The 27839-nt window shown below is 36.5% G+C and overlaps 2 protein-coding genes across 2 annotated transcripts; both read right to left on the reverse strand.

Moving 5' to 3' along the window:
* Positions 1-40: 40 nt before the first annotated feature.
* On the reverse strand, positions 41-2960 carry LOC125250687 (dual specificity protein phosphatase 14). The gene is made up of 2 exons (XM_048163402.1): positions 2662-2960; positions 41-1671 (listed from the first exon to the last, which is right to left on the reverse strand). Exon 2 carries the CDS (start codon positions 1661-1663, stop codon positions 1151-1153), a length of 513 nt encoding a protein of 170 aa, XP_048019359.1. The 5' UTR covers positions 1664-1671; positions 2662-2960; the 3' UTR covers positions 41-1150.
* Positions 2961-3976: 1016 nt separating this feature from the next.
* On the reverse strand, positions 3977-27804 carry kif5ba (kinesin family member 5B, a). Its single transcript, XM_048163372.1, is given in 27 exon segments — positions 3977-5556; positions 8236-8371; positions 8516-8732; positions 8949-9053; positions 9245-9316; positions 9424-9484; positions 9729-9830; positions 10417-10489; positions 10492-10525; positions 10614-10669; positions 10756-10873; positions 11021-11209; positions 13066-13209; positions 13295-13501; positions 13605-13673; positions 15195-15403; positions 15704-15852; positions 16049-16194; positions 17808-17912; positions 17990-18114; positions 18294-18381; positions 18501-18556; positions 19358-19406; positions 19523-19627; positions 20420-20493; positions 20583-20670; positions 27452-27804. Coding segments are annotated over 27 exon segments (2907 nt in total). The 5' UTR covers positions 27578-27804; the 3' UTR covers positions 3977-5552.
* Positions 27805-27839: the final 35 nt, after the last annotated feature.

Raw genomic sequence — 27839 nt, forward strand, 5'->3', positions numbered from 1 at the left:
GTAAGTGTGGTATAAAAGAAATACATACAAATACTCATCACATTGTTAAAATACATCAGTTACGGTTAAGGGAAATATTTCCTCCTAATAACGAATGAACATTTATTTTACTACTGGCTTAAAAAATATTGTACATCACATAGGCATAAGGTTAATAAGTTGTTTACTAAGCATAAAAACATTACCTATTTTTATGAGCTAATTAAACAATAATCATTTTGTTATTTACAGTGACAATGAATGATGAACTCACTATTTTTATGTAGCTTATTAATATATTAACAATGTAGAGACTTTTCAACGCAAATGTAAATTTATATATGTAGTGAGGCTTGGGACTTGTCCCGAAACGTCATCATCATTAAATGCATTATTCCAAATGGCTCACGTTAATATTAAACCTTCACGCAGGAACACTCAGGTACATGATGTAAAATTAAAACAGCCTTCTGTCTGTACCGCCTTGACTTGTTTCGTTCACTAAACTTAACAGCCAATCAGAGTTCTCTCTCTCGCCCGACGCCGATTCTGCACAAGTACAGGTCTCTGCAGGACAGTAATGATCAGTGGGTGAGGCCATAAACAGAGGGGCGTTTTTGAGAGCGTTACCTGATTTGTGGGTAGGATTTAGGGGTGGGGTCGAGTGAAGGGGATCATTTTCATTGCATGATATATAAACACCCACCAGTTTGTAAACACCCACAAATACAGAAACGCCCACTTTTGTTCGGCAGAGACCTCATACTAATTCTACATGCTGAATGACTGTGTCCGACTAGAGCCAACGGTGCAGATCACACCGGGAAAACTCAGTCAGCCAATGCTCAAATACGGTCCGACGACTGATCGTCGACTTGGTGTGTCCCGGGCTTTAAGCCTAGTCCCAGATGTTTGAGTTGTTTTAACTGAAAGCAACTTGCACTGACATATCACACAATATGTCAGTGCCATTGTTTTGTCACAAGATGCACACCAGCAATGTTTTTTTCAAAGGTACGTTTATAAAAGCTACTTAAATGTCCTAATTAAACTAAGGCCTTATCCTGGTTTAGTCTGATCCCTGTCTGTGAAACCAGGCCCAAGAGTATTAAAACACACACACACAAACACACACCATATAAATATATCCAGTTCAAAACGTCCTTGTGAATTATAAATTAAGGCAGTATGATGACGAGTCCTGTGTGAGCTGGATGGCCTCAGGTAGGACGCCCTGTGAGGTGGCCACCATCCTGATGCTGTTGCAGTGGGTCAGTTTCCTCTCATACTGAAGCAGTTGCCTCCAGAACCCTGCGTTTGGCCGGATGAAGGGTCGTGCAGCCAGAACCTGCTGATGAGCCTGAAGCAGTGAGACTCCCTCAAACCTCATGAGATACGCCATGATAAGCGATGGAGACCTGCTTCTACCGGCTGAGCAGAACACCAGCGAGCTTCCAGTGTGGTTCTGCTGGATCCGCTCAGCCACGCTGTCAAAGTGCTGGTCCAGAGGGGCATGAGGACGGTCCTCCACTGGCACGCAAATGCATTTTACCCCCTCATACTCAGGGCAGGGATATTCAGCGCAGGCGTTCACCAGCAAAGTGACGCCTCTGTGGTCCAGCGCCGACTGATTCAGGGCCTCCACTCCACTCAGGTACAGAGTGGGAGTGATCTGAGAGATCATTGCCGTGACTGTAAGGGATAAATAATGAGGGATACGAAATATTATATATTAAATATTATATTTGAATGCATCGATATTAAAATTCTGATTATGATAGACCAATAACTATTTTGTATGATAGTTGATAAATCCTATAATACTTTAGTTTAATTAAATTTAAAATAAAACATTAAAAACTACAAACTAATATTTTTTGACTGTAGATGCTGTAACTGTTTTTTCACAAATTATAACTAATCTTCTAATCTATTTTTTGCAATAATATAAACATTTTTCATTAAATATTCCATATCTCTAAATAAATATAAGCTCATACAAAAGCATTTAATTTAAAGAATTAGAAAAGTAAAGCATGTCCCAGGACTCCAGGGAACCACAAGGGGTGCTAGGGGATACATGAAAGTTTAAAGAGAAAATTTTGTAAAATCTATTTTTTTTTATGGCTGTCAAAGTTAACATGCACAGTCAAGACATTACTTAAATATGCATAATAATTTTGTTTACATTCAAATTAACCAATCTTTATCCTAAAATCATAATCATAAAAGAAAACATATGTTTAAAGCTTTGTTAAAATAAATGCTTGCGTTAATCAGAAAGTGTTAATCACATATGCTGTCAATTTACTAAAAAGTAATGTTTCCACATAATATTTGATACATTAGCTTTAGTTACAACAACAATATAAAGCCAATTATTTAATTTTGGAAACAATTTTATAAATATTAACACTATAAATGGGGTTTTATCAAATATTTAGTTGCCTTTATATTTTAGGAAGGTGGTCCCTCACAAGGGGGTCATCATATTTGGAGCTCCATAGCATTAAAAAGTACATAGGCCTACTATAGCATGCCACATTGAAAGACACTGCTGTCTGTCAGTACTGTAAAATCATATCCAATAGACTGCTACTGTAGAGAGCAACAAATAGCCTGCATTTATTGATGTGCATAAGTGACAGCAGATAACTTTAACCATGGAAAAACGTAGTTTACCTCAGAGCTTCGAGGACTATGATTGCACTTCCACTCGGTCTTTCATTTGGCTTTGGAGTATGTTTGTCTATTAGGGATCAACACAAGCAGCTTTATTTTGCTGTAGCATTATAAACTGAACAGAAGCACAGGAACGCAACATCAATTAAACCAAAAACGATTTTAGTACGGGAGTTTTGTAGCCTTACGACGCCTTGTATTGCTACTATAGAAATATTTCCCATAGGATAATACTGTGCATGATCTTCGCCATTACTTTCCACCACGGTATTTGTTGACAGACCTTAGCGCAGGAGCGCCCCCAGTGGACACATAGTAGAAACTTAAAGGGATAGTTCATCCAAAAAACCCAGCAGTCACCATTTACTCGAGTCACTTCAAACCTTAGGGATTTTTTTTTTTTTTTTTTTTTAATAATAATAATAATAATAATAATAATAATAATAATAATAATAATAATAATAATAATAATAATAATATATATGTGTGTGCTGTTATGCTCCGAAAAGATAAGAGCAACATAATCTTGTTGTTTTAAATCAATGTTTTTCCCTTGTTTTACGTTTGGGTAGCTCAAACTAGGTTAACACAAGAAACTCAAAATCAACAGATTTTGTCAATTTCACTTACACTGCCAGGGAAAGTGACAAAGAAACAATTTAGCAATGCAAAAGTCAACAAGTTTTTACTGAGTACTCATGAAAAAAAAAAAAAAAAAAAAAAGATTTAAGACTTCTTGCATGTTTAATAATATATAGTGAGCTGTTTTTATATTAAGTGAAAGGATAAAATAATTGGTAAAAATAATCTGACTGGAAAGAAACAAGCTTTTCATTGTCATTTACACAATGAGTGTGATACATTTTTTTCACAGGCTTAAAGGGATAGTTCATTCAAAAATACAATTTCTGTCATCATCAGCCTCAGGTTGTTCCAAACCTGTATGAATTTCTTTGTACTGCTAAATGCAAAAGAAGATGTTTTGAAGAAAGTTTGTAACCAGGCCACTTTGGGCCACCACTGACTTCCATAGAAGAAGGGGAAAAAAAAAAAAAAAAAAAAAAAAAAAAAAAAAAAAAAAAAAAAATAAAATAATATATATATATATATATATACTATGGAAGTCAATGGTGGCCCAAAGCGGCCTGTTACAAACTTTCTTCAAAACAATCTTTTGCGTTTAGCAGTACAAAGAAATTCATACAGGTTTGGAACAAACTGAGGCGGAGTAAATGATGACAGAATTTTCATTTTTGGGTGAACTATCCCTTTAATAACACATCAAGTCACAGGTAACAAAAAAGGAGAAAGGAAGTTCATTTTTCAGAATATTGATTTAATCACACATGTCATGCAGTCCATCCAGAAAAAAAGTGTCATCAGTAATTTCATCCCCTCTTACGCTTTCCCCTTCAACCAGAATCTTCCAAAAACACCTTGTACTGTTGGAATGATCCAGTGCCTTTGTCCATTGGTGGAACTCTCTGTCAATCAGTCATGGAGTTACTATTACACAGTAATAAAAAATTAGCTATTTATTTAAAGTTTTCATTAAATGTGTGGCATTCCCCATGAACATCAATTAATTATCCTTCATGCACTGAAAAGGGGAGAATTTAGGGCTAATAACACAACTGCGCTCTTAATGGTCCTTGTGACGTCGCTTACAGGTATAAAACACCAAGAAAGCAATAATGATACTGAAGGTTGTCATGTCCTGTAATCCACAATTCATAAGCTTTCTTTTTACAATATCAGGAGTGTAAAGTCTAAACAAAAACATTTAAGGCTAGCTTGAATGATAATGATCCAAATTCCTTCCACATCCTTATAAGGAGATAGAGTTCAAAGTAAGCAACCCATTTCTGCAATGTCCTCTTGTAGATACAAGTTGAGGTTTGAAACAAGCAAGCCCATACCATCATTCTGCTAAACTGATTGGTTGATCAGTAACAGTGGCAGAGCAAACAAGCAATGATGTCTCATGAGGACTTCTACAGACATTAACTGACCACAACATTCAAATCCAAAACATTAAAATACATAATTATGTATTGAGGACACAGGCAGAAAAAGTATGAATAATAATACACAAAGTTATCTTAAATATAGACATTAATAACTCTTCAAATAAGAATTTCCATACGTGGGAAAAGTAGGACAAGACAACCTTCATTTGTTTTGTTAAAAAACAACACCAAAAGCAAACATTTGCCTTTGCAACCGCATGTTTAAATTGAGATGCTTACAGCATTAGCCTGCTGTGTAAGTCTACAATCCTCTCCACCTTCCCCTTTAGAACCATTAGTTACTACAGAAAGTAAAAACCATGCTGTTTCAGATCTGAATCTGTTCAGAGCACTTTCACACAGGAATATCTGAGTTTGTAGTGATACAGGTGATCTGCTGACGAGCACGCTTGCATATTCTCTATTCGGGTATTTTTCTATTCAAGCTTGCTGCAGTCTAGACGCTTGACCCGTATAAAGTGAAGCCAGGAGCGAGGGCTTTCGCAGTTATCAGGCAGTAGTTTTAACAGAGGTTACAGGTGTGCAGAGAGCAGCTGAGGCCTGCGGATGTTTGGACAGATTACAGCTGATAGCACAGGCTTCTGGGTCATGGTCAATTGTTCATTTTGCTTACGTTTATTTCTTGATTTCCTTTTTTATATCATGTTTGGTGCATGTGTGAGAGTGCAATATTCATAAAATAATTTGCTTTGGAGTCGAAAAAAAAACAACAACAATGGGGAGTGGAACTGTACAGCCATGAATTTCGATTGGGATGTCCTCCCATGTGCACCTGCAGGAGGGATTATGTTAATGGAATGACATTTCCATGAAGACTTCTTGCATTCTCGCAGCTTCGGTAGTGAGGGAAAAAACTCGTCTTCAACTGAAAAGAGACAAGAAAAGAAGGCAGTGAGAAGGATGCAATATCTTTTTATACTCCAAAATCCCTCTGTGCCTATGAGGCCATCCACACTGTACTTTATTTTATTGTTAAAAGGTACCCTATGTAACTTTTAGTTCAAAATTAATAAAATTTAAATGCGTCATCAATCCTTCTAACACATGTTTTTGTCTTAACCTGATTCACTATGGTAAGCCTATTATAAGTGTTTACATTTTTAGACATGTCAGGATAGTTTTCAAGGAAATTTGCATACAATTTCTCATCATATCCGTAAATAGAGAAACGTTGCTCTGGCTACTTTGATCCATGTATGGTGTGGGAGTGTATAGATTTGTTAGTTGTGAGAACCAAGGTTGACATGGAATGTGCTAACTCTCCAACCTCTGGGGAATCACATGTTTAAATACAAAAAAAGGGAGTCTGCTGGGGAAAAGAGAATGCGACAGAGTTTGTAATAAAACAAGAACCAACATTGGCTTGGCCAAAGTCTCATTCAAGGAAAGTCTGTTCACTTTGCAGCCATATTTGACCAAGTCCTATCTACCTGAATGGGGGAATCTTGAAATCTCAAAAACTGCTTGCCAAACTCAAAATTAACTCCCTGAGGTCCGAAAACGCGCCGGCGCGTTTTGCAGGATTTTTTTCACATTGCAGCAAAACAGACTTAAAATACTCCGTCATTTCTTGTCATAGAGACATAAGTAATATATCAATTGAAACTATAGAATGTCTTCTTTTATTTGTGTACACTCAGAGTAAAAACACAATGTTGTGCTTTTTGTAAAATAAAGAAAACTAACATGATGCGTGATCTCTCGTCTCCCTCTGAACGAAGTCCAATCTGATAGTTCTCAGAAAATGAACTGTAACTTATGAATACTAATGACAAAAAAAATGACACTTAACATCTAAAGAAACGTTGAAATGTCAGGTTTTAAATCGTGCAAGTCAAATCGAAAACAAACATTGTGTTTATGTAATCTGTATGAAAAGAGAGCCATGTCAGAAGTCTGTGATTCAGCTCATTACCCGCTAATGCGTCCACGCCCACGGAGCCAACGCTATTCAGACGCAAATTCAGAGGCAATACTTGTATGCATTGTCTCAATCGTGTATTTATTGTCTTGAAAAGTGTTTATTTGGATGTTAAAGCCATGGTTAGCGATCTCTGGAAGACATGCCGTTAGTTCCTAGTTCCTTTTCTTCTTTATATGAATTTGTGGCCTAAAGGTGTACAGAGCGCCCTCCGGCTGCAAGTATGAATTGAAAACACAGTATCCAGCACTCATAGTGATGATAATAAATATTACTTCTCAGTATAGAAAATTGACAAATATATAAGAATCCATCAATATTTCTCCAAATGTGCATGCTTTTAAGCTAAAAGCCTATATGAAATGCCATAGAGGTAACATAATTGTTTAGACACTTTGCATCACAGAAATACATTATATTTTAAAGAATATAATAGAATACCATTATTTTAAATTGTAATAATATTTCACAGTATTGCTTTTTATGATGAGCTGAGACATTATTACAGAGGGGTTTTTTTTTACATCCTACCTGACTGAAAGGCCTCATTAATATGCAAGTCATTTCAGGTCATTATTATGTGATTCTTTTGTCTTCTCAGGTGTAAATGGCCCATTATTCATGATGATTCACGCCTCCATGCATACTGTGTTTCTTGACAAAAAGTCTCTTACAAAAACTAAATCAATATATTGTTTTATGTGAAGGAGTAGGCAGCATAATTTTTACATAATTCTGAAGCAAAAACTCTAGTCTACAACCTCCAATACCCAGAAGTCTTGTGAACACAGATTTAATATACTTTTTTTGGCCTTATTTCAGTGACTTAAGTTTTTTGTTTTTTCAATAACCACGCATAAACATTATTCCTTCAAAAATACAAACATGTACATACATGTTCCTCACATATTATTGTAGCCTAGTTTGTGCTGAATACAGTGTAATGACACTTTTGTCATTTATATGTTTATGAACAACTGAAAAAAGCACAAATGTCAGGGCATGTCAAAACTTCTCCAAGCCCCAAATCAGCCTCAGACTCCAGAGGGTTAAATAACATATTTCAAATCAGCATTAGTAAATGTACTGTAAACAAAGATGAAAAACTATAGTGTTATCCACTAACATTAACAAAAATTAATTAAATGCTGTAAAAATTATATTAGTCGAATATAATATTGTAGTAAAAAGTGTTTAAAAATCTTTTTTTTTTTTTTTAATATCCATTATCTGGAGTGTTCTCTAGGTGGAATATTTGGCTACTAACCAAATCAAATCTGCTGGTTTTGAACCAGGAACCATTAACATCACTAGCTGTGGCAGGATAACATAATTAATTAATTTCTAATCTAATTTGTTTCTTATTTTATTATTATTATTATTATTAATAAGAAATATAGTTATTATTGTAATTATATTTATATACTAAATAATCTATTGTTTTATTTATTAATTATTGTTAGACATTATTCTTAAGTGAATTAAAGTGTCAAAATATGTTTCAAAACCTGCCTGTTACAATAGAGGTGGGTCAGAAAAGCATCAAATAAAATGCAAATGTGCTGCCATTATGGTCTTCCTACAAACAAAAGCCACAGAATCTCTCTTAAAAACTGTACGAACCTCTTCTCTTGTTTAGCGCCACCTCCTCTGATAGGCATAGGTTGGCTGTTCTGGTAGAGGACGCCACCTCCTCCACGCAGCACATTAGGGTGTGTGGGAGAAGCTACAGGTTGCTGTCCAGGCCTGATGGGTTTAGCTGCAACCAAAGAATAGAGGCAAATTGTGAAACAAAACATCACAGTTACTAAAATTAACTTTTTTATTTTTATAAGCCCAAATTACAGACACCAGACAATAATTTTATTATTAAGGTAAATTGTGTGTTTAAGCGTGCAGTCACCTATCTGTGCGGAGTGTCCTCTACGGGCCATGTTTTTGGCTCTCACGGCCTCTTTAATGCGGTCCACCTCCTGTTGGTAGCGCTTGCGGTCGCGGGCTGCGTTCTCTTTGGCCTCTTTGAGTGCCGACTCCAGAGCCTTCACACGCTCTGCCGTCGCCCGCAGACGCTTCTCCAGTTTAGGAAGCTCACAACGCAGGTCAGCATTATCACGCACCAGCTAAAGAATAAAGACAGACAACATTTCTTTGTCATTCTTTGTCATCATTTAGTAAATTATGCATGTTGTTTTAAAAGCACAGTTGACTATATATAGAGTAAGATAATTATATTTATTAAAAAAAAATTAATAAAAAAAAGGAAATCTTTAAGTAAGAGTTTATACATTTCAACCTGTGAGAATCATATTAAGGGGAACTTTCTGGTTTGGATTTACCTGTTTGTGGACCTTGGTGAGCTGCTCTAGATTGTTCTCCAGGAAAGAGATCTTCTGCTTCTGAGCAGCACTGCCGCCAGTTTCATCAGAGTCCATTTCTGCACTCTACACACATACACACAGTAAACAAAAACCCTTCTATTAAACAGCCACCAAGTCCAAGTCAACTGCTTAGTAGAAAACTCAATATATGGATTTACAATCGACCCTAAATGGCAGAATTAAGTTTACTTTCAAAAAGATAGACACAGCAGACATGAAAACTAAAGGATGACGTCAGACAGATCCACTCCCACCTTTTTAACACGAGTAGCCAGATCTTGAACAAACAATTTCCTGAGGTTGTGGAGAGTCTGCAGCTCCTTGGCCTTAAATAGGTGAAAAACAGCAATATTTAAATGTACATACTACATGATGTGAATAAAACTGTCATCTGTTTTCTCCCTCTAGAGCTGAAATGTGGAATAGTACTCACCACAGTCTCCTCCAAGCCTTTCAGATCCTGCCTGGCCTGTTCCCTGCGGTCCTGCATCAAACTGTAATGCACACAAAACCATTAAAACAGCTGATCAATAAAGACATGCAATTCATGCACACCTCTAATTTAATATACACTTAATATAAATACACACCGCAAGTGTATTTATGCTTTGTGCAATATTCCGGCTCAGCTCTTCAGATGTACAACAGAAACAAGGGAAATTTGGCTCATATACAAGGTTTTATCAGCTCGACCTCTACAACGAGGAAGATGAACAGAACTGACTGTGCGTTACATACGTGAGCTCATGTAGTTTGCGGCTCTTCTCCTGGTCAGTGGATTTAAGTTTTTCATGTTCCACCCTCAAACGCTCCTGTTCCAGCATGATCTTCTGATTCAGACTAGAGAGAGAAAGAGAATTTATTAGCTACTGCTGTATTATCATCAGGGCTTGACATTAACTTTTTGACTTTGACATTACTTTTTTTGCTCACCAGCCACTGTGGCTAGTGGTTTTCCAAAGTTACTAGCCACTCGGCATATTCACTATTACTGCAAAACAGTGTTTTGAAATCACCCATCACTAGATATTGTCGAATAAAGTCGCTATTTTGTTATTTTTGGTGCACAAAAAGTATTCTCGTCGCTTTATAATATTAAAGTTGAACCACTGTAGTCACATGAACTGTTGAAAAAGGGAGTGTTATTGCTGGCTATGAAGGCCTTACGGAGCCATCGGATTTGATCAAAAATAACTTCTTCTGAAGATGAACGAAGGTCTTACAGGCGTGGAACGACATGAGGGTGAGTAATTAATGACAGAAGTTTCATTTTTGGGTGAACTAACCCTTTAACTTTGATGTGATGCTATAGATTAGTTCATGCAGTATCATAAATCTGGATATCAGTCAGTACTTTTACATTTTCTTTAAAAGTTTAATTTCGAACTTAAATTGCTTTATTTTGACTGAAATGTGTGCATCGTACTCTTGTAGATCAGTGATGAGTTTCTCTTTGGTTTCCAGCTCATCTCTCAGGCTGCTGATCTGTTTCTGATGGCCTCCCGGTGACTCTGGATCTGCTTCTCAACCGCCTCCTAAACACACAAAAACACTCATATTAAAATAAAAATAAACATCCAAACTGAACAAGCCCATTTGTATGTGTGTATACACATTTCGTACCTTCACCTCATTGGCACTCTGAATCTCACTCTCTTTCTCCATTGCATGAACTTTCTCTATTGCCACAAACACACAAACACAAAACATTAGAAGAACAGCACACGTATATGCATAATCATTATCTGTATAAGTCTTTGTATACCCTGTGCACTGATTTTGACCAGCTCCTCATTAAGGGAGTCCACATTCTCTTCCAGCTGTCTCTTCTTCTGCTCTACGTTCTGCAGATACTCTGTCAGAGATTTAATTTTCGCCTCGTGCTGCAAAACAAACATCTATTTGTTAATATATAGTGTTTATTTCTTCATATCTTTACTGTTTAGTAGATTATAGTGCAAAGGTTTGCCATATAAGAAATAAGTGAGTTTTTAGTAGGCAGTACCCAGCAGAGGAGCGTGAATCCGTACCTGAGAGATGCGTAACTGGCATGCCGCAAGCTCCTTTTCCGTTTCATCCACCTTCTTGTTGCTCTCAGACTGTGTGTTTTCCAACTGCTTGCAACGTTTGACCATCGATTTGACTTCTGACTTCATCTTACTGATATAGAGTCTGGCTACAGTGAACTCTTCATCTATAAGACCACTGCCTTCATGCTGCTGCAAAGACAGAAAGATTCCTCAATATTGTTCTGCTTTGACTGTTTAAAGTCCAGTTTAGTCCAAAAATCAACTAATTATAGTTGATTTAAGTTAATTATAAAGCTACTAAAAATGCTAAATAATAAGCTATTAAAGATGAAGTTTATAATTCTTTGTTAAAATCTATAAACATGACATAATATTTGGATAGGCACTTTATAAATACAGATACCTGGTTACAATACAATAAGCCATTCATAAGTTAACCCAAAAAGTGTAAATACTGTGGTGGAACCATTAAAGTGACCTTATTATTCTTTTTCAGATATTATTTTTCATGTAGTGCAGTGTTACTCATTGCGCAGCTTGCGAGCCTCCTGCAGCTCGCCAAGCTTAATTTATTTTCCACGTAAATAATATTTGAAAATGAGCTCTCTATGAGAGCGCGCTGCAGTTCCATTTTCCAACACAGATTTACGATGGAAATTTGCAAGGCGCTGAAGAGCTAGGGAGGGCTCGACACACCCTCCGAGACCAGCTGCCTGCTTAGTATCATGAATACATGCCTACCGAATCCATGCGCTACATTTTAACACATCCTGCTCACTTTACGACTCTAGAAACCGAAAACATCTCAACCATGAACACTATATAGAGGAAACGGAGAAACTGCCTCATCAATGACCATCTTGAATGCCTCACAAGGATTGCTAACAACAAGCTACAAATACAACATATACAAAGTCAAGGAAATGCATGCTTCCTCTCATCCCAGCATTAAGGTAATCTTGCTTTTTTGTCATTAAGGGAAATCATCTCGTCTCAATAACAAATTTGTCTGGTAAATGATAATGAATTTTTCCCCCCCGCCTTTTGTATTTATTGCATTGCATATTGTATGTTTAGGGATGACAGATTGATAAGCAGATTTTCTATTTATGAACATGACAAAATTCTATAGTAATTTATAAAAACTATAGTGTTTTTGAACCATACTATAGTAAAGTACTTGAATTAATTTGTTGTGGTAATTCTATAGGTTTTGTGGTAATATAACAACTATAGTAATATAAACAAAAGACTTTACTCAATACTGTACCAAGTTTTCTACAACTATAGGGTACTATATTATACTACAATACACTACAGTTTACTGTAGAAAAAACTAAAGTATACTACAGTATTTATTAGTTTATTACAGTTTATCAATTCACTATAGTTAATACTACAGTATGCTGTAGCATTGTTGTAAATACTATATGTACAGTATACTACAATTTACTATAGTATATTTCAAAAACACTATAGAATTTACTGTATAAATTACTATAGTATTTTTTCATGTACTGGATGTAACTTTTGAGAGTTTGCGGTAAAAGTGGCTCTTCTATTGACTTTGTCCCATCAGTGTGGCTCTCATGAAAAAAAATAGTGAAGACCACTGATGTAGTGTGCAATATAGACGTTTGTGAATGTAAAAGGTCTGCAATGTTTCAGAGATCAAAGTGTACAATAAATGGAGTTATTGTCTCACAAAAGAAAGAATCGATTATGAACTGCCTTAAACAAGTTGGCAGTAATTCCAGTTACATGCCTTTGGATGCATGTAAACGTATTGTAGGAGACCTCCAAAACATAATTAGGAACCTTTAATATAGCCTAATAAAAAAGACACTTTATATGATTTCTGTTTAAGCTTAAAAAACACAGCGACATTGGTTCAACCACTGGTATGAGTTTTGGATGGGTCTATCGGTCTTTCTGACCAATAGCAGATGTGGGAGTGTTTAAAATTTTGTCTAGCGATTCTACTTTAGCAGAACTTACACTTCACCTTTACCTTAAAAAAAAAAACATTTATGCATGTCATTTACCTTGATGTCATTGTTGCCCACAGCAATGCCAATCTCAGTCAAATCTTTGAGCAGTGACGACATCATCTCAGTTACCCTCTTCTTCTGGTGATTTGCCATTTCCTTCAGTTTCTGCAGTTCTGAGTCTATAGATGCCAGGGTGCTCTGAGACAGAGTGTTTTAAAGTCAAATTTAGTGTCATTCATCGCAAGCAAAAGACTGATATATAATTAGCCCTTCTGGCACTTACAGATTTCTGACTAAGTTCCTCACTGAGCGCTTCAAACTCCTTGGTTTTGTCCTCAACCTCCTGACTCTTCTGATCATAATTGACAGCAAGCTCCTCTAGAGCCTGCAGCACCTCCTTCACCTCCTCTTTAGACGCATCGTTCTCCATCTGCAGACGAGTCAGCTCCGCCTGCAGGTTATCATGGTCTCGCCGTGACGAGGCCAGCAGCTGCAACACACATGAAAAAACATATGCGAGCATGAATATACAGTGTTTACCTACTAATAGTCATTTGCAACAGTTTCATATGTGCACATGAGAGCTCACTAACCTCCTCTTGGTCCAGCATCTGCTGCTTGAGCTTCTCCACCAGCTGAGACTGCTGATTAATCTCTTCATCCTGGAGAGAGATGAGATGGTACACTCAGGAAAAAAAAAACAAGCTCTCATTCAAGTTGAATGTGATTGTGATAAGGAAAGTCAAACATCTTCTTCATGATAACTGGCTATGGTTTAATTATCTTTAACTATGAATAGTGCCTATAACGGTTTTAAAGAAATTTTGTAGATTCAGGATGCTTTCACACTAGGTTCGATTGCCTGATCTGAATCAGAGTTCGATTGCTAACCCGCTTTCCCTGTTCAATTGCGTTCACATATTATTTGGGTCCAAAACACGGTGTGTTTAGCCTCGTTCAGAATGTCCACCCAAATCCATCTTTTGTGCATATCCGACTGAAATCCAATCAGATTTAAAAAAAAAAAAAAAAAAAAAGTCACATATGTGGTTTGAAATCCTTTTCAAATTGTTTTTCTGGAAATCCGTTTCAGTCTGACCACTCAGATCACATTATGTGTGGTTTATGTAACTCTCACACCATTTAAAAAGTAAACATGTAATGGAAATATACTGAAAGTTGCAGCAGAAATAAAGTTTTGTTGTTGCAAATGCCATTCGAGCAGAAAATTACAATAGCCTATAAATGGAGACATGTTTTCTGGCCGGCGGAGATGACGGCACGGAATAAAGCCACGCATGCCAGCCTCTTACGTTCTGCTGCTGCCTTAGAAGACGTAGTAGTCCAGCGTGGCCGCTACATATTGTCATGTTGTAAATAAGACAGAACATCCTGGCTGTATTGCAACAAGCCCCTCCAAATCGCTGTTGTTTTTGGCATATGCCCACAAACGCAACGTCATTGCCGTAGAAACCAATGAAGATATTCACACAAATGTTGGAACACACAAATCTGATAAGAAAAGTTGCGATACTCTGGGTGGACAGGCAATAATTTAGATCAGATTCCAATTGGATACACAAATATTTGGATTTGGACTGACAGCGTGAACATAGCCTTTGTGCAAAATGCATCAAAGCAAAATGCATAGTGTTGCTTACCACAGTTTTATATTTTGGTTTTTGAACATTTTGTTTTCAAAACATCAGCACATAATGGCACTTGTGTCTATCTGCCGCAAATGTACTGCAAACATTCTAAAGAACATGGAAGACCATTTCTGCTGAAGGTGAACAAAAATGAGAATACATTCTTCTCTGCTTGCAGTATGCTTGTCAGGAAAGTGAGTGAGAACTGAGAACACACACAGTTTTATCGAATCATACTCCATCAGTAGCAGTTTACTTCTGTGATTTAGTACAATAGCATTCATATTAGCAGCAAACCGCACCAGAGTTCACATGAACTGTACACCCCAGACTACCCTTTTTAGGCAGACTCAGTTCACGTGTGCTCACCTGGGTAAGGAAAACAGCGTTCAAATCATTCAAGCGAACCAAACTCTGATGTTAGTTGCACCCGGGTGTGCACCAAAAGTGCTAGTGTGAAAGCACCCTCTTACTACAATCATTAGAAATGTGATAGAAATTGGTTTCATTTTTATGTTATATGTATGTCTGTACCTTGTCGTCAAGCTGCTCATACAGTTTGGTGAGTTCAACCTCACATTTCTCCTTCTCAGCATCAGTGAGTCGGGTCCCGAGCATCCCTGGAACAGGCGGCATGCTTGGTGTGGATGCAAATTTATCGTTATTAATTGTGTTATCCAGTGCCAACACCTCAGCATTAACTTTCTCCTTATCGTACTGCTCCTCTGCAGGTACCGTTTCACCTGCAGGAAACACAGAGAGAACGCTGAAAGAAATGCAGATGTGCACTTTCAAAAGTTTAAACCTTAATATAATATTTTAAGACAGTTAAAAACATGTTAATGAAAAGTTCTAATGTACAATGAATCATATCAATCATTTAAGATTCAAAAATGCCAAACAGAAGCATTTCACAAGTGGTTTTAGACTGAATGTCACTGCATAATAAACAAGAAACAAGAAATAACAAATGTAAATGTAAAATGTAAATTCACAAATGTAAAATAATAATAATAATAAAAAAAAACAAATGGCCATCTGACCATTTCTCCAGCGGTTAAGTTCATTCTCCAGCCATGTGATGGTGTTTCGGAGGCTCTTGTTCCGTTCTTTCTCTCTCTCATATTTCTTCTTCCATTGCTCTGCTGTCAGCTCCACATTCAAACACACTGTGTTCTTAATAGTCTTGGCTCTGTAAACACACAAACACAATCACAACTGTAAAGCTCTGGTGTTTTTTTTCATCACACCGTTGTTTGCATAAATACACAGAGCTATATTTATTCTTGCATAAATGCATAAACAAGTGAGAGCAGTGACAACTTTATTATGAATGGTGAGAAAAGACAAAGTGATAAAGTTGAACAAGTATGAATGCATCTCCTCACCTCTGTCCAAACATAAGAGTGGATTTGGTCTCAGCCTCATTGTACGCGGAAGGAGAACAGCAGATGACGATAGTGGTCCTGCAGTTCCCACCCAGAGAATCCTGCAAGATCCTCGTCATTTTACTGTCTCTGTATGGAACGTATGTCTGAAAAAGAAACAAAGAGAGATTCAGGATGGAATTAAATCAACAGACTTTGCTCAAAGGCATTCCCAGAAGACAATTTGCAAAATTGCACTCTTTATTGTTATGGAGAAATTGTTTAAATATAAATGACTAATGACTATTTTTGATCAACTTATATAAATTAAAATGTTTAATATTACAATGTGTATAATATGTATTTAAGTGTAAATGTATGTTCCAGATTGATTCTGCCATCCAAATTGATATCAGATTGTGTTTATGATAATAAATGTTCTGTTTATAACAGGTAAAATGCATTGCCCTTTAAGTAGCATGCAAATTTTGGTTATGCAGGGTTCAAACTACATGATATTAGCCTGATATTGGCATGATCTGTTTGATGTAGAAAGTCATTATGATTCGCAAATGACAATGTGCTTTAGGATGAAAGACTTGGTCATTGTGTCTCGTTTAGTGTGTCATAGTGGGCGACAACCGATGCCACATCTGTGGTGCTTTGTCATCCTGACAGATAGACTTGCATGTTCAATTTTTTTTGGTCCTGCACGACAGAAGCAACGTCACATCTCTGACGTTGACCAATAGGAGCACAGAAGCTCTTCCGTACACAGCTTTCAAACATGGTGAAATGAAAGAAACGATGGTATTGGTGCTGCTAGTTGGAATTATGCTATGATGGAACCTGATGCTTTGGTAGCCTTTGTTTGTTTACGCTCTTGTTTCCAGAAGTCAGTCCCTAGTTCCGCATTCTTGATGAAATCTTCTCGATGATTGGTTGGGAAGCAATGTGTAGTCTTACATATTTCTTGTACACGGCGCAAGAATTGAGGATTCAAAAAAATGTGAATCCTAATAATCTGACACAGTGACTATCATAACACAAAAAATATTGTGTAGTCTGAATCCAGCATTAGTTGCTTGTAGTGCAGTTACATTATCAAAAGGACAGACTGACTGTAGTTTAACTACAATTAATTATTAGTAGCTGGGTGCGTCAACTACAGCTTCAGTGTAGCTTCTCCAATATTGCCCAGACTAAAATAAGGCCTTGCAATACCAAGAATTAAGCACAGAAAAGAGTTCGCTCAATCAGCTGGTCCTGAGCTTGACAGCTTTAAACTGTCCAGCCCATGAAGAGAACACAAGGACTGCTGTGTACTAACAGCACTGTACAGCTGTGCTGCCCATCACGTGAGGAACAATATGTTTCCAGTCTGGTCTGGTCTCCTTCAAAACAAATCTTCACTTTCATTAGCATTCTTTGTTTTATTTGTTCTTTAATTCTTTATTGGATTTGTTAAAATAAATCAGTGATCACTTAAAGGATGATTTTATCAAAAACGTTGACTTAGGTAGTAACAAGGACAATCCCTACAGAGCAATGTGAGAACTACACAACACCCCAAATAAAATTAATGATGACATTATTTTGTATTACTTAATATTATTTTCTTTTGCATTGGCCTTTCCCTTGGCCATACTGATAAAGATCAGAAAACTGAATTGAATCTCTGAACTCAGATTCACTGCTACAAAAGCCAAACACTAGAAACAAAGAGTGTACAGAACTGATCTAAAGCCTGTGAGCATGTGTGCGTAAGTATGTGACTCACCGAGCCCTCGGCTAAGGCTGATATCACGTTGCCTAGAGACGACAGAGACTTGTTGATGTTTTTGGCTTCATCCAGTACAGCGCCTTCAGCTCCTGTTTTACTGACCTGTGAGAGAAGGCAAGAGTTCAACACACTCAGCTCATGTTTTACTGAACTACAAGACTAAAGTTTAACACACCCACCTTCTCACTGCCTGCCAAGTCGACCAGGTAGAGTTTCCCACTGAGCTTTTGTTCTGTCTGTGTGTTCTCCTGCTTCACATTGATCAGGAAGATACTGTGACTCCTGGAGCTGTGCTCATTCATGTCTGAGACACAGACAGAGAAATTATTAAAACTAAAAATCACACATAACACTCAAATGGTCAAGAGTAGGAAACAGATGTTACAGTTTCTGTTACAGTTTAGTGTCTTGTTCATGGAAGGATACTTGTATTTTATTCTCTTTATTGAATATATTCTTTGTTTTGTGTCTGTGTATTCATACTTGTCACAGCTACATGTCTGTTGGATTTGCCCTCGTCAATAGTGTCCATCACTTCATCTGGACTGCAAACAAATCGCTCAGTGCAACCCTAAAACCAGGAAGAAACACAATTATAACAAACAACTTATATTCTCTAAAGATCAGTAGTATTTATCACTTTGTATTAATAGTTAAACGGGACACTGGTACCAGGTTTCAGCAACTCACCTTGACATAAGGAACCCTGTTTTTGTCTTCGTGTACAGATAAATTAGTCTTTGAAACTACAAGACAAAGAGAGAGAGAAATAAATGTATTATGGCACAATGAAATCAGCTTTATAATTATCCTACCTTCGAATTTTAGATCATCTATCAAGCATTTCTAATTATGTTTAGATCAAGTGGCTGGCAGATGTGAGGCTTAAAGGATTAGTTCACTTTCAAATAAAATTTCCTGATAATTTACTCACCCCCATGTCATCCAAGATGTTCATGTCTTTCTTTCTTCGGTCGAAAAGAAATTAAGGTTTTTGATGAAAACATTCCAGGATTATTCTTCTTATAGTGGACTTCAGTGGCCTCCAAACAGTTGAAGGTCCAAATTACAGTTTCAATGCAGCTTCAAAGGGCTTTAAGCGATACCAGACGAGGAATAAGGGTCTTATCTATCGAAACGATCGGTCATTTTCGGAAAAAGAAAATGTAAATGTATATGCATTATATAAACAAATGATCGCCTTCCAAGTGATTTCGCCAAAACCGCACTTTCGTATTCTTCAAAAAGCTTACACTGTATGTCCTACGCCTTTCCTATTCTACTTACGGAACAAACTTTTTCCTTAAGTAGAATAGCGAAGGCGTAGGACATACAGCGTAAGCTTTTTGAAGTCCACTATAAGGGGAATAATCCTGGGATGTTATAAGGAGAATAATCCTGGAATGTTTTCATCAAAAACCTTAATTTCTTTTCGACTGAAGAAAGAAGGACACGGACATCTTGGATGACATGAAGGGGGTGAGTAAATTATCAGGAAACTTTTATTTGAAAGTGAACTAATCCTTTAAAATCACTTCCACACTCACCATCCAACAGGTCCCGAATCTTATCCAGATAAATCTCAAAATATGACACCTGCCAAAGTAAAAGCATACCATCAAGAGAACAGATACAACCTGAAATGATGCAACAAGCATTCAATGAACGAGAAGGAAGACTAAATAAAAGATTGTGTGAAGGTAATAACTTACTTTAATGTGGAACTCCAGATTTTCATCCATAGAGTAAATGTAGTTAAAGATGTCTTGCACTATTCTGGGAATAATTCCCATTGCATCTGTGTCATGAAGATTTCCCTAAAGAACAACCACAATACATCAGTCATAAAAGTAGAATAAAATAAGCTTTTCTTCACAACACTATTTGTTTAAACAGCCCGTTTGTTCCACTATTTTGTTCAAATTTATAATTTCGTTCTAAAAGTTTGGGTTCAGCAAGATTTCTTTTTGTTTTTGAAAGAAGAGTCTTATGTTCACCAAGTCTGCATTTACATTTATATTTTCAGAACAATTGTGAAATATTATTGCAGTTTAAAAGAGCTGTTTTCTATTTTTTTTTGTAATGGCAAAGCTGAATTTTAGCAGTCATTACTCCAGCCTTCACTATTACATGATCCTTCATAAATCATTCTAAATGCTTGCTTTTATAAACAAAGTTTGAAGAACAGCATTTATTTAAAATAGAAATATTTTGTGAGATCACAAAAGTAATTACTGTCATTTTTAATCAATCCGTGGAGAATATAAGTATCAATATCTATTTAAAAAAAATTGTACAAGCCTTTTTATAATGGTATAGTATATACTGAACACCTTAAGCCTCCATCAGGTTGAAGGTTTTCACTTACATTGATTTTCACTGTAAAGCAGCTTGAAGCAATTTGTATTATGCAAAGTGCCATATATATAAACTGAACCTGATTATGAATCACTTCACTGCTATCAATCAAGCCTAAACAAAAAAGTGCATTTGACCATGAACCTAAAAGATGTTTCACAGATAAGATATGAGGAAAAATAATATACGAGTATGTGAAAGTGATTTTGCATTCACACTGCAGCTGAAATATTTCCACATTTCTCGCTCACCTCCATTGTGTGCGTTTTGCCTGATGACGTCTGACCATAGGCGAAAATGGTTCCGTTATATCCACCAAGTACATCTGTGGGAACACATTCATTATTAAACCTCATTGCATGTTCTGGTTTTTCTTTGATTCAAAACGTCTATCAAGGGACATTTTGCTTTTACCTTTGACAATTTGTTGAGCGCAGGCTGTGTACACTTGCTCCTGAGTCGTGTTGGACTGGAAAACTCTGTCAAAAACATACGGCTTACCCTGTAGAGATGAGAAGAACAAATATAAAATTAAATGCATTTAGAAAAAATTAGGACCAAGTACCATTAGACCATTGAAAACATTTTTTTTAGGTTTTCATGAGTTTACTGGTCACAAAACTGCAGAATTCAACTGCTTGAATTGATCAGCTGAGAAACAAAGGAATGAAAAAACATATGGCCCAAAAAAATATGGCTTTTCTAATCAAATATTTAATTGTATAATTAATTAAAAACTCCAGCATTAAAGGGTTAGTTCACACAAAAATTGAAATTCTGTCATCAATTACTCACCCTCATGTTGTTCCAAACCTGTAAGACTTTCATTCATCTTCAGAAGACAAATTAAGATATTTTTGATGAAATCTGAGAGCTTTCTGTCCCTCCATTGACAGTCCACACAATTTTTTACAACTTTAATGCTTCAAAAATGTAATAAAGAGATCATAAATAATCCATATGAATTAAGCAGTTTAGTCCAAATTTTCGGAAGAGACACAATTACTTTATATGATAAACGGATTGAATTTAGGCTTTTATTCACATATAAACATTCATCAAATCACACATCAGTTGTGGTAAAAGGAAGCACAAGCATGCTTGCTTAACATGCGAGAACTTATGAGGTTCATTCTCATGTGTTATGCAGCATGTTTGAGCTTCCACAAGGGGTTTGTTCCTGCGCCTCAAGCAGGTTTGGTTCATGCATCTGTTCATGTTCGCTGATTAATGTTTATATGTGAATAAAAGCGTTAATTATATCTGTTCATCATATAAAGCGATCTTGTCTCTTCAGAAAATTTGAACTAAACCTCTCAATTTATATGGATTATCCTAGTTTTACAATCTCTTCATGAACCTTTTGAAACGTCAAAGTTTTAGTTGCATAGCTGTCTATGGAGGGACAGAAAGTGCTCAGATTTCATCAAAAAGATGTTCATTTGTTTTTCGAATATGAATGAAAGTCTTACAGGTTTGGAACGACATGAGGGTGAGTAAAGACAGAATAGTCATTTTTGGGTGAACTAACCCTTTAATGTAAATAACATATGTGGCTGTATCAAACGTCTCATAGGAACGTGGTACTAATCAGGTGATAAAACTATTCATTTACTGGCTTCAAGTTCTGTGCCATAATGTAGCACTACTGTAGCGTACTCATTAAAGGGGCTCTATGTAAGATTTTTACTTTAATAAAGCATAAAAATACCCCGATATGTTTGCAGATGTTTAGGAAACATGCTGACTTCACCTACTTGTTCCTCAGTAAAACAATGCTACAGCCAGATATTCTACTTTGAAAATGTGCGTTCCGTGTCGGAATGTCTGTCTTTGTTTTGGTCTGTGTGAAACGTGTGCTGCCAGTTTATCCAATAGTATTTCGACATCACAGGTTGCCAGTTGGCGGAAAACACTGCGTATTGCAACCATGGAAACAACAAACAAACTGGGTCAGAGAATCGCAGATTCTACCTGAGGCTAAAAAGCCTCTGCATCCATCTATAAATCTCTACGAACGACAGCATATTAAAACAGATAAATCAACTCATCAGCTTACAGTGTGTAAGTCTCCTCAGCTTTCATTATGAATTGCACTCCCTATTGTTGCTGGCAACCGCGTCTTTGAACGAGGGGGCGGGCCAAACAATATTTTGAATTTGGACTGCAGTACCGGTTTTGAACACTGGGTGTCATTATTACATAGAGGCCCTTTAACCTTTGTGTTTTGTGCTACTCCATGCACTTACATTGACAGTTTTGACAATTCTCAGCATAAACACATGCATATATTGTGCCAGTGATGATTACACCAGCAGGCAGCAAAGACCACACGCCAACAAACAAATTCCTGATCACAACCTACAACTTAAAGGTGCTGAAGAGGATGTTTTGTTTTATACAGTTTTGCAATATTACTTCAAACTGTCTTTACTAACTGATAAAAGACTATTTATTAGGTGCACTGAAAGTAATAATATTAATATACATCATCTGTGCACGAGGTAGGGCCTTAAAAACATCAGCCAATCGTTTACGCGATCATCGCGTAAACGATTGGCCCTCTGGCTTGTCAATCACTGCTGTGACGTTCCTTGTGAGAGACGAGCGCGGCTGCGCACTCCAGTAACTTTCCACACTCCACAGGCACCGCATGCAATGTTTTTGTCAGGAGACAGGAGTAACAACTGCAGATTATGAGTTAGCTGCGGTAAGTCCGACATAATGAATCCAAAAAACACGACAAAGCGAATGCCGGTGGTAAACACTCGTGCACGAGTTTTGGGAGGCGTTCCTTTAAAATGAGCTGTGAAGGAGGGGGGCTGTTCTTACGCATGCGCTCATTTCAAAAACTCAGTAACAGTCTTTGGATTCTCAGTCGACGAAAAAATCCTCTCTATCACCTTTAAAGCAAACCCTACTGCACCGAGGAACTAACATGATAGCATTAGTTTTTGCCATTAAAAGGCAATTTGATAACTACTTATGTGGAAGTGGCTGAACAAAGAATATATTTATTATTTTTTACAACTGGGGGGAAATTGTTAAAAAAATGCATTCAAAAACACAGAGGGTGAACACCCTTTAACAAAACACAGATACTATCCAATTGTGGCGATGGTAGCCTAATGGTTAAAGCTCTGGACTGCCAACACAAAGACTGCAGATTCAGCTTCTGCTAAAGTGCAAAGTGACTAAGAAAGATTGCCAACTCTTTGGCTCCAAACTACAAGCTCTTCTATGGAGTTTGGGCTGAGGGGAAGTCAATTAAGGCTTTTATAACATTACACAGTTTCAGATATTTCTGGTAAATTTAGACACACATAAACAAACTTCATCACTACATCACAAAAGTACAAACTTAAGACCCCGAGGGACAAAAAGAGCAGGCCAGGACCGGTAATGGAACAAACTACACAAACTACCACACCCTTCCAGCCATCATACTGTACAGACTGCCACTGTGACAATTTACATGAATTCTCTCACCTGATCTATAAAGTTTAATCTTTGACTATTGTGCTACCTTGTTTTTATGCAGTCAGAGCAATGTCAAATGTTGCACTATTATTGCATCTGAAGGATTGGATCCCATATCTTTATTGTGACAAGTAGCCACCTACCTAATTGTTTAATCATCAGTTTATGGCTGATTAATTTAATCTTTTTTTGTTTTTTCGATGAGTTGATGAAAACAAAATTAAGCCTACCCTAAACCAGATGCAAAATTTTGGTAAATAAATTTAAGACTACAAAATTCAACATTGTTATTATCAATCAACATGGCAATGCATGACAAAAAGACTGACTCATTTGAAATATCAGGGTGAATGACTGTCTTAAGATGTCCAAAGTCTAGAGGGAATGACAGGGGAAATAAAATGTTTAACAGCCTTTCACAAGCAGGCCACGGTTTACAGTCTGTAAAATGCTTTTGATGTAGCCGCAAGTCTCAAGCCAGTTTTTAAGCCAATGCAGATTTTAAATATCGCAAAGGTGCATCTAACGCCAGAGGTGGAAGACTTAGTTGTGACTGCCAGTAAAAGCACGTTTAACTAATACATATTCCTGTACACCATGGTTTACCAAACAATGGTTTGTAAGGGAACTGCAGGGGGTTCGTGAGTTGATAAAAAGCTAATAATTATATTGAATGTACTTTTTTCTTAATTAGTCCGCAGCACGATAATCGCAATATAGCATAGTGTAATTATCAAATCAAAAGCTGCAATTTAAATAAATAACTGTAGTCAGTGTAAGTCTGATATGCATTTCATTATTATAAATATCAATATTATTATTTTTTTATTTTACAGTACAATTGTAGTTTATTGTAATATACTTCTTTATTTTTTATAATTAGAATTAAAACATACTACATACATATTTGCCTTGATCTTTTGACAAGAGTTGACAATACTTTTTACACATAAGTATTTGTTTTTGTTTTTTTGTGTAAAAAAAATATTTTTTGTGTGTATACAAAAATTGTCATGACTCCTGCTTTTGACACTATAATAATTATTAATAATAAAACTAAAATTAAACATTAATAATAATAATAATAATAACAAAATGAATAAATTCTATAATATTATAATTATTGTATTTATGAAAAGTTGCTTTATCTTCTAATAAAAAACATACTGTTGCAAATTTATTTTCATATTTGTTTTGGGAACTGATAAATAGGGGCCAGCCACAGTGCTGATGGGTCATTAACAAATAAGAAAAACATAAATGGAGATATAATTCATTTTGAAGTTTTATTAAATATTAACAATGAGATTATGTGGTTTTTAATAATCAATTAACACTGCTTTTGTCATTTTTTACAAGATGGACAAAATTTGTCACCAAAAAAGCCATTCAGTTTAATCAATATTTCGGTTTTACCGAATGATACTTTTGGTTATACCGAATGACGATATTTTCAAACAATGCTAACAGGCTGATATCTAGCTAGCTAGCTAGCTAACAAAAGGCCAATCAAACTTTTTATATTTAGCACTAGTTTTTAAAAATATTACATCATGTTCCATGTTTTATAGCGGTTTTACCAAATGACCTGATGTTTCGGGACATGCGTATGAGCAAGTGAAAACATGAATTTTTCAAATTTACTTTCCTTCATGACCATGTGGTCCTTTGCAGTTGTCTGAATGATGTCACACGATATTGACCGCATGACTTAATCCAAAATGGTCCCTTAATATTGGTTACTCCGAATGACATCAATTAAATTCATTTTTTCGGACATTCTTTCTCATAACAAAGCAATGACTTCTACACATAATTTTAATACCAGTTTGCATGGTTGATATATGATGTTATAAAATCATGTTAGAATAAAAAATATATACATTTATTACATTTTAAGATATTTTAATCATAATTGAAATGGCTGTATTGGCCGAATGACCTTCTGACACCTCACAAATCTTTTAAATACCTTTATATAGCAAAATATAATTAAAATCTTTTGGATTCAATAAAAGAGATCTAGTTGTACTACCTTACATACTTTGGATGTCATATCTTTGTTTTTTATTATTATTAAGGCATTTGGACAAAAAAAAAAAAAAAAAGAAGACCCGTCACGTCATTGACCCTGATACAGAACTGAGGCCAGTCTCCAGTGAGAAGAGAATTTCCCAGAGTTCTAATCGAGCAATTTCTTACCCAACTACTTTCTCATTTCACTTACTCACACACAGTCCCAGGGGCTGCACAGGGTGGAGCGCTCTCTATTTCCAAAGCATTATCTCACCTTCCTCTAGTGCTAACACACACTCTTTTCACTAAAATTACTGTGGATAAGCCTGAAGGAGTCTCCAATTCCTGGGCATTCTCTCTATTAAGAGAGACTATTAAGAGAGCGAGGACTGAACAAAAACAAACATATCCGTTTCAAAGCCGGTCTTTCTGGAAAGTACACACTGTAACCAGACACAAATTCTCGATCCACCACATTATCACAAAAGATGTGTGAAATTGACCCGGATGTACAAGTTAAACTGAAATCATTATTATTTAGATTTAAAGGGATAGTGGTCATCCATATGATTGAAACAGCTTGCCACATAGCATGTTTGTTTTCAAATGTCATTTGTCATGACATAGTTTAGTCATGAAAAAAAAAAAAAAAAAAAAAAGCTTGAGAGTTTATGACAGATATTGTCTGTCATGTTTGAACTGGGTTTAAAGATAATCAAAGCACAGTGACAATCATTAATCAATTCCCCACCCATGAATACAAGTAAATCCTAGTGCAATCATGTTTCTCACTGCATATACGGATCGTACCAGGAACATCAACATCTCTACTGGTCCTTTTAAAAGGGATGTCTCAAATTAGGTCTTTGGTTCAATAGAAACCCATAAAAGTTATATGTTAATAGGTATGTTAAAAATGACAATCAACTGAGCCTTTATTCTCACCCAATGAACAACCTTATGTCCAATTTCACCTGTCATTTAAATGCATACATGTAACTATATGTGCATATATGTGACTGCTGATTTTATATAGAGCAGGGGATTTCAAACTGGGGTCCGCAAACCTCTATGGGCCGTAAAAGGGGGTGTGGAATATTTTAGAAAATTTTACTAAATTTAACCAAAAAATTTCTCAATATTTCGTAAGAAAAAAAGTATCTACTAAAAGAAAATGTTTTCCAAGTATTTATGAATGACAATATATTGATATATAATGCCTTAAGGCATTTTAGGGAGGGAGACATTGGCAATGGGATCATATTTGGTGGTTCTTGATATTAAAAACTTTTGAAAATCAACGTTTTTGATATAGAAATTCTCTTTATTTAAACACACAAATATGGACAGTTTCCTGCTCATGCAACATATATCTACACCCAACCATACAATTAAAGGTTTAAAATTATGATAAAAACCTACGATGTGCAACCAATCCGTATCATAAACTGAATAAATAGATAAAATAAGTTTATGCTTTTCTAAAAGCGTAAAACTGTCTGTTTCCGCGTTGAATGTGCAGGAGTGGCTAACACAGTTAGCATGAAGCGAATGAGGAAACGACACAGAAATGAACTAAATTAACACTTATGTCTTAATTAAACCGTCGGTTTCGGGCAGCACCGGACCGGAGGCAGTGGCTGGTGTCGGTGTCAATTATTCAGATGAACAGGTTGTGACAAATTCTGGTTGTACTGGGCTGCGGTCATTAGCATTAGCCGCTCGCGCGAATCCAGCCGAAAGATAAACTATAAAAAAAAATAACCCTGTACCAAAATAACACTCACCCCGATCACGACGCTGTCCTCTCCCTGAAATTTCGCGATGTATTTGTCCCCTCTTGTCACCTCCGAGCTGTTCAACGGCCTGAAACGGCACATGACTTTAATGGTGCACTCCGCCGGGTCCGCCATCTTCCCCCGGTTACCGAATTACGAGAGCACCGGCCAGAACACACGCACACAGACGGATGCAGACACGGACAGAGGGGTGGGGACACCGCCTCGCTCTAAAATTCCGGCCTGGGTTGTTGATTCCTGGCCCGTGTGACTGTCTGAACAGAAAGCGCCGCGTTGGAGGATCACCCGGCCTCCGGTCGGTGACGTCACATTACGCCCGTCACGACACCGAGAGCAAACAGAAAATAACAATCAAAATTATATATTTCACAATACA

Source organism: Megalobrama amblycephala, linkage group LG17, assembly GCF_018812025.1.
Source record: "Megalobrama amblycephala isolate DHTTF-2021 linkage group LG17, ASM1881202v1, whole genome shotgun sequence".
Taxonomy (NCBI): domain Eukaryota; kingdom Metazoa; phylum Chordata; class Actinopteri; order Cypriniformes; family Xenocyprididae; genus Megalobrama; species Megalobrama amblycephala.